The following is a 12309-nucleotide window of genomic DNA, read 5'->3' on the forward strand; positions in this document are numbered from 1 at the left end:
CACTCAGGTGATAACGTATTTGTTTCTGCTGCTGACCACAGACAGGCTCCCCAGCCCCCTCTATTGGCGACACATAAAACGTACACTCCCACAAGCACTCCCAGCTTCAACTGTAGCAAAGGTTACCTTGCAGAACGCCATCCAAAAACTACTGCTAACAGAAGTTATTGTTCCAGTACCTCCTCTGTTACACAAAGGGTTTTTTATTCAACTCTATTTCTAATGCCGGAACCGACGGTTCGGTACGACCAATTCTGAACCCGTATCTACGCGTGTTCAAGTTCAGAATTAAATCCCTATGGGCGGTGGTCTACGGCCTGGAGGAAGGGGAATTCCTGGTATCCTTGGATATCAAGGATGCATACCCTACACATCCCAATATGGCCTCCTCATCAGGCTTACCTCCGGTTTGCGGTATTGGACCACCACTTCCAATTTCAGGCATTACCCTTTGGTCATGATGCTGCTATTGCGCAGGCTGGGGGTCAACATAGTCCTCTATTTGGACGATCTCCTGATAAAGGCAGTGTGGAATGTCTGCTACACAGCATCGAGTTGACTACTAGTCTGCTTACGGACCACGGGTGGATCCTGAATTTCCAGAAGTCTCACCTGGAACCTTCACAGAGAATTCAGTTCCTGGGAATGGTACTGGACACAGTGTCTCAGAAGGTATTCCTCCCCATGGACAATGCCTTGACAATCCAGGCTATGGTTTGCTCGGTGCTCAAACCTCACAAGATCTCGAGTCATCTTTGCATTCACCTACTGGGTAAGATGGTGGCCTCATACGAGGCAATCCAATATGGCAGGTTCCATGCCCACCTGTTGCAGCTGAATCTGCTGGACAAGTGGTCGGGGTCCCACCTACACATACACCAGATTATAACTCTGTCGCCAAAAGCACAGATCTCCCTGTTATGGTGGCTACAAGTCTCTCACCTCGTGGAGGGTCAGAGTTTCAGTACCCAATCTTGGACTCTACTGATAATGGATGCCAGCCTCCGAGGCTTGGGGGCGGTGACCCAGGGGGCTCAGTTCCAGGGAAGGTGGTTGAGTCAGGAATCTACACTCCCGATAATTGTTTCTGGAACGCAGGGCAATTTACAATGCCCGTCTGCAGGCCTCCGATCTTCTCCAAAACTAGGCCACTCGGATACAGTCAGTCAATGCCATGAAGGTGGCGTACATAAACCGGCAGGGGAGGAACAAAAGAAGGGCCACAATGCGAGATGTATCACGGATACTCCTCTGGGCGGAAGCCAACGCAAGGGCCATCTCAGCCATATTCATCCCAGGCGCGGGCAATCGGAAGCGGACTTCCTCAGCAGGAACGACTTCCATCCAGGAGAATGGGGCCTTCACCCTCAGGTGATTCAACAACTGGTTCATCGGTGGGCTGTCCGCAGATAGACCTGATGGCTTCTTGTCTCAACAAGAAGCTCCGTCGTTACTGTTCCAGGTCGAGGGATCCGCAGAAGGCAGCAGTGGGCGCTATGACGGCATCGTGGATTTACCAGTTTGTGTACCTGTTTCTCAAATCCCTCTCATTCCCAGAGTTCAAAAAAGAATCAAAAAGAGAACGTGTTCAGGCAATCCTAATTGCTCTGGATTGGCCCCGTCGGGCTTGGTATGCAGACCTCTTGACCATGTCTCTTGAACCCTGGCCTCTGCCTCTTCTCGGGGACCTTCTTCAGCAAGGACCATTCGTCTATCCAGACCTAACCGGCTATGTTTGACGGCTTGGTGGTTGAGAGGGAGATTCTAGCCAGGAAAGGTCTCCCCTCCAAGGTTGCAATCACCATAGCCCAGGCTCGCAAGGTGGTCACAACTAAACTCTACCACCGTATCTGAAGAAATATGTCTTGTGGTGTGAGGGTAGAAATTATACATCATTATACATCATTCTATGGGACAGAAACAGCATTGCTGAGGAGGAGAGGCACTGACTCGTACACAGCATTATACATCATTCTATGGGACAGAAACAGCATTGCTGAGGAGGAGGAGGCACTGACTCGTACACAGCATTAAACATCATTCTATGGGACAGAAACAGCATGGAGGAGGAGGCACTGACTTGTGTACAGCATATATACATCATTCTATGGGACAGAAACAGCATTGCTGAGGAGGAGGCACTGACTCGTACACAGCATTATACATCATTCTATGGGACAGAAACAGCATGGAGGAGGAGGCACTGACTTGTGTACAGCATTATACATCATTCTATGGGACAGAAACAGCATTGCTGAGGAGGAGGAGGCACTGACTCATGTACAGCATTATACATCATTCTATGGGACAGAAACAGCATTGCTGAGGAGGAGGCACTGACTGGTGTACAGCATTATACATCATTCTATGGAAGAAACAGCATTGCTGAGGAGGAGGCACTGACTCGTGTACTGCATTATACATCATTCTATGGGACAGAAACAGCATTGAGGAGGAGGCACTGACTCGTACACAGCATTATACATCATTCTATGGGACAGAAACAGCATTGCTGAGGAGGAGGCACTGACTCCTGTACTGCATTATACATCATTCTATGGGACAGAAAACAGCATTGCTGAGGAGGAGGCACTGACTCGTACACAGCATTATACATCATTCTATGGGACAGAAACAGCTTTGCTGAGGAGGAGGAGGCACTGACTCGTACACAGCATTATACATCATTCTATGGGACAGAAACAGCATTGCTGAGGAGGAGGCACTGACTCGTACACAGCATTATACATCATTCTATGGGACAGAAACAGCATTGCTGAGGAGGAGCCACTGACTCGTGTACAGCATTATACATCATTCTATGGGACAGAAACAGCATTGCTGAGGAGGAGGCACTGACTCGTGTACTGCATTATACATCATTCTATGGGACAGAAACAGCATTGAGGAGGAGGCACTGACTCGTACACAGCATTATACATCATTCTATGGGACAGAAACAGCATTGCTGAGGAGGAGGCACTGACTCCTGTACTGCATTATACATCATTCTATGGGACAGAAACAGCAATTGCTGAGGAGGAGGCACTGACTCGTACACAGCATTATACATCATTCTATGGGACAGAAACAGCTTTGCTGAGGAGGAGGAGGCACTGACTCGTACACAGCATTATACATCATTCTATGGGACAGAAACAGCATTGCTGAGGAGGAGGCACTGACTCGTACACAGCATTATACATCATTCTATGGGACAGAAACAGCATTGCTGAGGAGGAGCCACTGACTCGTGTACAGCATTATACATCATTCTATGGGATAGAAACAGCTTTGCTGAGGAGGAGGAGGCACTGACTCGTACACAGCATTATACATCATTCTATGGGACAGAAACAGCTTTGCTGAGGAGGAGGAGGCACTGACTCGTACACAGCATTATACATCATTCTATGGGACAGAAACAGCTTTGCTGAGGAGGAGGAGGCACTGACTCGTACACAGCATTATACATCATTCTATGGGACAGAAACAGCATTGCTGAGGAGGAGGCACTGACTCGGTGTACTGCATTATACATCATTCTATGGGACAGAAACAGCATTGCTGAGGAGGAGCCACTGACTCGTGTACAGCATTATACATCATTCTATGGGACAGAAACAGCATTGCTGAGGAGGAGGCACTGACTCGTACACAGCATTATACATCATTCTATGGGACAGAACAGCATTGCTGAGGAGGAGCACTGACTCGTGTACTGCATTATACATCATTCTATGGGACAGAAACAGCATTGCTGAGGAGGAGGCACTGACTCGTGTACTGCATTATACATCATTCTATGGGACAGAAACAGCATTGCTGAGGAGGAGGCACTGACTCGTACACAGCATTATAACATCATTCTATGGGACAGAAACAGCATTGCTGAGGAGGAGGAGGCACTGACTCGTGTACAGCATTATACATCATTCTATGGGACAGAAACAGCATTGCTGAGGAGGAGGAGGCACTGACTCGTGTACTGCATTATACATCATTCTATGGGACAGAAACAGCATTGCTGAGGAGGAGGCACTGACTCGTGTACAGCATTATACATCATTCTATGGGACAGAAACAGCATTGCTGAGGAGGAGGCACTGACTCGTGTACAGCATTATACATCATTCTATGGGACAGAAACAGCATTGCTGAGGAGGAGCCACTGACTCGTGTACAGCATTATACATCATCTATGGGACAGAAACAGCTTTGCTGAGGAGGAGCCACTGACTCGTGTACAGCATTATACATCATTCTATGGGGACAGAAACAGCATTGCTGAGGAGGAGGCACTGACTGGTGTACTGCATTATACATCATTCTATGGGACAGAAACAGCATTGCTGAGGAGGAGGCACTGACTCGTACACAGCATTATACATCATTCTATGGGACAGAAACAGCATTGCTGAGGAGGAGGCACTGACTCGTACACAGCATTATACATCATTCTATGGGACAGAAACAGCATTGCTGAGGAGGAGGCACTGACTCGTGTACAGCATTATACATCATTCTATGGGACAGAAACAGCTTTGCTGAGGAGGAGGCACTGACTCGTGTACAGCATTATACATCATTCTATGGGACAGAAACAGCATTGGCTGAGGAGGAGGGCACTGACTCGTGTACAGCATTATACATCATTCTATGGGACAGAAACAGCATTGCTGAGGAGGAGGCACTGACTCGTGTACAGCATTATACATCATTCTATGGACAGAAACAGCATTGCTGAGGAGGAGGAGCCACTGACTCGTGTACTGCATTATACATCATTCTATGGGACAGAAACAGCATTGCTGAGGAGGAGGCACTGACTCGTACACAGCATTATACATCATTCTATGGGACAGAAACAGCATTGCTGAGGAGGAGGCACTGACTCGTACACAGCATTATACATCATTCTATGGGACAGAAACAGCATTGCTGAGGAGGAGGCACTGACTCGTGTACAGCATTATACATCATTCTATGGGACAGAAACAGCATTGCTGAGGAGGAGGCACTGACTCGTGTACAGCATTATACATCATTCTATGGGACAGAAACAGCATTGCTGAGGAGGAGGCACTGACTCGTGTACAGCATTATACATCATTCTATGGGACAGAAACAGCATTGCTGAGGAGGAGGCACTGACTCGTGTACAGCATTATACATCATTCTATGGGACAGAAACAGCATTGCTGAGGAGGAGGAGGCACTGACTCGTACACAGCATTATACATCATTCTATGGGACAGAAACAGCATTGCTGAGGAGGAGGCACTGACTCGTACACAGCATTATACATCATTCTATGGGATAGAAACAGCATTGCTGAGGAGGAGCCACTGACTCGTACACAGCATTATACATCATTCTATGGGACAGAAACAGCATTGCTGAGGAGGAGGAGGCACTGACTCGTACACAGCATTATACATCATTCTATGGGACAGAAACAGCATTGCTGAGGAGGAGGCACTGACTCGTACACAGCATTATACATCATTCTATGGGACAGAAACAGCATTGCTGAGAGAGGAGGCACTGACTCGTGTACAGCATTATACATCATTCTATGGGACAGAAACAGCATTGCTGAGGAGGAGGAGCCACTGACTCGTCTGTACTGCATTATACATCATTCTATGGACAGAAACAGCATTGCTGAGGAGGAGGCACTGACTCGTGTACAGCATTATACATCATTCTATGGGACCAGAAACAGCATTGCTGAGGAGGAGGAGGCACTGACTGGTGTACAGCATTATACATCATTCTATGGGACAGAAACAGCATTGCTGAGGAGGAGGCACTGACTCGTGTACTGCATTATACATCATTCTATGGGACAGAAACAGCATTGCTGAGGAGGAGGCACTGACTCGTACACAGCATTATACATCATTCTATGGGACAGAAACAGCATTGCTGAGGAGGAGGAGGCACTGACTCGTACACAGCATTATACATCATTCTATGGGACAGAAACAGCATTGCTGAGGAGGAGACACAGACTCGTGTACAGGCATTATACATCATTCTATGGGACAGAAACAGCATTGCTGAGGAGGAGGCACTGACTCGTGTACAGCATTATACATCATTCTATGGGACAGAAACAGCATTGCTGAGGAGGAGGCACTGACTCGTGTACAGCATTATACATCATTCTATGGGACAGAAACAGCATTGCTGAGGAGGAGGCACTGACTCGTGTACAGCATTATACATCATTCTATGGGACAGAAACAGCATTGCTGAGGAGGAGGCACTGACTCGTGTACAGCATTATACATCATTCTATGGGACAGAAACAGCATTGCTGAGGAGGAGGCACTGACTCGTGTACAGCATTATACATCATTCTATGGGACAGAAAACAGCATTGCTGAGGAGGAGGCACTGACTCGTACACAGCATTATACATCATTCTATGGGACAGAAACAGCATTGCTGAGGAGGAGGCACTGACTCGTACACAGCATTATACATCATTCTATGGGACAGAAACAGCATTGCTGAGGAGGAAGGCACTGACTCGTGTACAGCATTATACATCATTCTATGGGACAGAAACAGCATTGCTGAGGAGGAGGCACTGACTCGTGTACAGCATTATACATCATTCTATGGAACAGAAACAGCATTGCTGAGAGGAGGAGCCACTGACTCGTGTACAGCATTATACATCATTCTATGGGACAGAAACAGCATTGCTGAGGGGGAGGCACTGACTCGTACACAGCATTATACATCATTCTATGGGACAGAAACAGCATTGCTGAGGGGGAGGCACTGACTCGTGTACAGCATTATACATCATTCTATGGGACAGAAACAGCATTGCTGAGGAGGAGGCACTGACTCGTGTACAGCATTATACATCATTCTATGGGACAGAAACAGCATTGCTGAGGAGGAGGCACTGACTCGTACACAGCATTATACATCATTCTATGGGACAGAAACAGCATTGCTGAGGAGGAGCCACTGACTCGTGTACAGCATTATACATCATTCTATGGGACAGAAACAGCATTGCTGAGGAGGAGGCACTGACTCGTACCCAGCATTATACATCATTCTATGGGACAGAAACAGCATTGCTGAGGAGGAGGAGGCACTGACTCGTGTACAGCATATACATCATTCTATGGGACAGAAACAGCAATTGCTGAGGAGGAGGAGGCACTGACTCGTGTACAGCATTATACATCATTCTATGGGACAGAAACAGCATTGCTGAGGAGGAGGCACTGACTCGTGTACAGCATTATACATCATTCTATGGGACAGAAACAGCTTTGCTGAGGAGGAGGCACTGACTCGTGTACAGCATTATACATCATTCTATGGGACAGAAACAGCATTGCTGAGGAGGAGGAGGCACTGACTCGTACACAGCATTATACATCATTCTATGGGACAGAAACAGCATTGCTGAGGAGGAGGCACTGACTCGTGTACAGCATTATACATCATTCTATGGGACAGAAACAGCATTGCTGAGGAGGAGGCACTGACTCGTACACAGCATTATACATCATTCTATGGGATAGAAACAGCTTTGCTGAGGAGGAGGCACTGACTCGTGTACAGCATTATACATCATTCTATGGGACAGAAACAGCATTGCTGAGGAGGAGGCACTGACTCGTACACAGCATTATACATCATTCTATGGGACAGAAACAGCATTGCTGAGGAGGAGGAGGCACTGACTCGTGTACAGCATTATACATCATTCTATGGGACAGAAACAGCATTGCTGAGGAGGAGGCACTGACTCGTGTACAGCATTATACATCATTCTATGGGACAGAAACAGCATTGCTGAGGAGGAGGCACTGACTCGTACCCCAGCATTATACATCATTCTATGGACAGAAACAGCATTGCTGAGGAGGAGGCACTGACTCGTGTACAGCATTATACATCATTCTATGGGACAGAAACAGCATTGCTGAGGAGGAGGCACTGACTCGTGTACAGCATTATACATCATTCTATGGGACAGAAACAGCATTGCTGAGGAGGAGGAGGCACTGACTCGTACACAGCATTATACATCATTCTATGGGACAGAAACAGCATTGCTGAGGAGGAGCCACTGACTCGTGTACAGCATTATACATCATTCTATGGGACAGAAACAGCATTGCTGAGGAGGAGCCACTGACTCGTGTACAGCATTATACATCATTCTATGGGACAGAAACAGCATTGCTGAGGAGGAGGCACTGACTCGTACCCAGCATTATACATCATTCTATGGGACAGAAACAGCATTGCTGAGGAGGAGGCACTGACTCGTGTACAGCATTATACATCATTCTATGGGACAGAAACAGCATTGCTGAGGAGGAGGCACTGACTCGTGTACAGCATTATACATCATTCTATGGGACAGAAACAGCATTGCTGAGGAGGAGGCACTGACTCGTGTACAGCATTATACATCATTCTATGGGACAGAAACAGCATTGCTGAGGAGGAGGCACTGACTCGTGTACAGCATTATACATCATTCTATGGGACAGAAACAGCATTGCTGAGGAGGAGGCACTGACTCGTGTACAGCATTATACATCATTCTATGGGACAGAAACAGCATTGCTGAGGAGGAGTCACTGACTGGTGTACAGCATTATACATCATTCTATGGGACAGAAACAGCATTGCTGAGGAGGAGGCACTGACTCGTACACAGCATTATACATCATTCTATGGGACCGAAACAGCATTGCTGAGGAGGAGGAGGCACTGACTCGTGTACTGCATTATACATCATTCTATGGGACAGAAACAGCATTGCTGAGGAGGAGGCACTGACTCGTGTACAGCATTATACATCATTCTATGGGACAGAAACAGCATTGCTGAGGAGGAGGCACTGACTCGTACACAGCATTATACATCATTCTATGGGACCGAAACAGCATTGCTGAGGAGGAGGAGGCACTGACTCGTGTACTGCATTATACATCATTCTATGGGACAGAAACAGCATTGCTGAGGAGGAGGCACTGACTCGTGTACAGCATTATACATCATTCTATGGGACAGAAACAGCATTGCTGAGGAGGAGGCACTGACTCGTGTACAGCATTATACATCATTCTATGGGACAGAAACAGCATTGCTGAGGAGGAGGCACTGACTCGTGTACAGCATTATACATCATTCTATGGGACAGAAACAGCATTGCTGAGGAGGAGTCACTGACTGGTGTACTGCATTATACATCATTCTATGGGACAGAAACAGCATTGCTGAGGAGGAGGCACTGACTGGTGTACTGCATTATACATCATTCTATGGGACAGAAACAGCATTGCTGAGGAGGAGGAGGCACTGACTGGTGTACTGCATTATACATCATTCTATGGGACAGAAACAGCATTGCTGAGGAGGAGGAGGCACTGACTCGTGTACTGCATTATACATCATTCTATGGGACAGAAACAGCATTGCTGAGGAGGAGGAGGCACTGACTCGTGTACAGCATTATACATCATTCTATGGGACAGAAACAGCATTGCTGAGGAGGAGGCACTGACTCGTGTACAGCATTATACATCATTCTATGGGACAGAAACAGCATTGCTGAGGAGGAGGCACTGACTCGTGTACAGCATTATACATCATTCTATGGGACAGAAACAGCATTGCTGAGGAGGAGGCACTGACTCGTGTACAGCATTATACATCATTCTATGGGACAGAAACAGCATTGCTGAGGAGGAGGCACTGACTCGTGTACAGCATTATACATCATTCTATGGGACAGAAACAGCATTGCTGAGGAGGAGGCACTGACTCGTGTACAGCATTATACATCATTCTATGGGACAGAAACAGCATTGCTGAGGAGGAGTCACTGACTGGTGTACTGCATTATACATCATTCTATGGGACAGAAACAGCATTGCTGAGGAGGAGGCACTGACTGGTGTACTGCATTATACATCATTCTATGGGACAGAAACAGCATTGCTGAGGAGGAGGCACTGACTCGTGTACAGCATTATACATCATTCTATGGGACAGAAACAGCATTGCTGAGGAGGAGGCACTGACTGGTGTACTGCATTATACATCATTCTATGGGACAGAAACAGCATTGCTGAGGAGGAGGAGGCACTGACTGGTGTACTGCATTATACATCATTCTATGGGACAGAAACAGCATTGCTGAGGAGGAGGAGGCACTGACTCGTGTACTGCATTATACATCATTCTATGGGACAGAAACAGCATTGCTGAGGAGGAGGAGGCACTGACTGGTGTACAGCATTATACATCATTCTATGGGACAGAAACAGCATTGCTGAGGAGGAGCCACTGACTCGTGTACAGCATTATACATCATTCTATGGGACAGAAACAGCATTGCTGAGGAGGAGCCACTGACTCGTGTACAGCATTATACATCATTCTATGGGACAGAAACAGCATTGCTGAGGAGGAGGAGGAGGCACTGACTCGTGTACTGCATTATACATCATTCTATGGGACAGAAACAGCATTGCTGAGGAGGAGCCACTGACTCGTGTACAGCATTATACATCATTCTATGGGACAGAAACAGCATTGCTGAGGAGGAGGCACTGACTCGTGTACAGCATTATACATCATTCTATGGGACAGAAACAGCATTGCTGAGGAGGAGCCACTGACTCGTGTACAGCATTATACATCATTCTATGGGACAGAAACAGCATTGCTGAGGAGGAGGCACTGACTCGTGTACAGCATTATACATCATTCTATGGGACAGAAACAGCATTGCTGAGGAGGAGGCACTGACTGGTGTACAGCATTATACATCATTCTATGGGACAGAAACAGCATTGCTGAGGAGGAGGCACTGACTCGTGTACAGCATTATACATCATTCTATGGGACAGAAACAGCATTGCTGAGGAGGAGGCACTGACTCGTGTACAGCATTATACATCATTCTATGGGACAGAAACAGCATTGCTGAGGAGGAGGCACTGACTCGTGTACAGCATTATACATCATTCTATGGGACAGAAACAGCATTGCTGAGGAGGAGGCACTGACTCGTGTACAGCATTATACATCATTCTATGGGACAGAAACAGCATTGCTGAGGAGGAGGAGGCACTGACTGGTGTACTGCATTATACATCATTCTATGGGACAGAAACAGCATTGCTGAGGAGGAGCCACTGACTCGTGTACAGCATTATACATCATTCTATGGGACAGAAACAGCTTTGCTGAGGAGGAGGCACTGACTCGTGTACAGCATTATACATCATTCTATGGGACAGAAACCGCATTGCTGAGGAGGAGGCACTGACTCGTACACAGCATTATACATCATTCTATGGGACAGAAACAGCATTGCTGAGGAGGAGGAGGCACTGACTCGTGTACAGCATTATACATCATTCTATGGGACAGAAACAGCATTGCTGAGGAGGAGGCACTGACTCGTGTACAGCATTATACATCATTCTATGGGACAGAAACAGCATTGCTGAGGAGGAGGCACTGACTCGTGTACAGCATTATACATCATTCTATGGGACAGAAACAGCATTGCTGAGGAGGAGGCACTGACTCGTGTACAGCATTATACATCATTCTATGGGACAGAAACAGCATTGCTGAGGAGGAGGCACTGACTCGTGTACAGCATTATACATCATTCTATGGGACAGAAACAGCATTGCTGAGGAGGAGCCACTGACTCGTGTACAGCATTATACATCATTCTATGGGACAGAAACAGCATGGAGGAGGAGGCACTGACTTGTGTACAGCATTATACATCATTCTATGGGACAGAAACAGCATTGCTGAGGAGGAGGAGGCACTGACTCATGTACAGCATTATACATCATTCTATGGGACAGAAACAGCATTGCTGAGGAGGAGGCACTGACTGGTGTACAGCATTATACATCATTCTATGGGACAGAAACAGCATTGCTGAGGAGGAGGCACTGACTCGTGTACTGCATTATACATCATTCTATGGGACAGAAACAGCATTGAGGAGGAGGCACTGACTCGTACACAGCATTATACATCATTCTATGGGACAGAAACAGCATTGCTGAGGAGGAGGCACTGACTCCTGTACTGCATTATACATCATTCTATGGGACAGAAACAGCATTGCTGAGGAGGAGGCACTGACTCGTACACAGCATTATACATCATTCTATGGGACAGAAACAGCTTTGCTGAGGAGGAGGAGGCACTGACTCGTACACAGCATTATACATCATTCTATGGGACAGAAACAGCATTGCTGAGGAGGAGGCA

At 47.0% G+C, this 12309-nt stretch overlaps 1 protein-coding gene across 1 annotated transcript in view; it reads left to right on the plus strand.

Moving 5' to 3' along the window:
* Positions 1-1232: 1232 nt before the first annotated feature.
* Positions 1233-12309, plus strand: part of SNX17 (sorting nexin 17) — a 216076-nt gene continuing 204999 nt past the window's right edge. Inside the window, exon 1 of the mRNA XM_063916496.1 lies at positions 1233-1592. Coding sequence (XP_063772566.1) covers positions 1233-1592 — 360 coding nt within the window. The remainder of the gene's footprint in view (positions 1593-12309) is intronic.

The sequence above is a fragment of the Pseudophryne corroboree genome, chromosome 4 (genome assembly GCF_028390025.1).
Source record: "Pseudophryne corroboree isolate aPseCor3 chromosome 4, aPseCor3.hap2, whole genome shotgun sequence".
NCBI lineage: Eukaryota > Metazoa > Chordata > Amphibia > Anura > Myobatrachidae > Pseudophryne > Pseudophryne corroboree.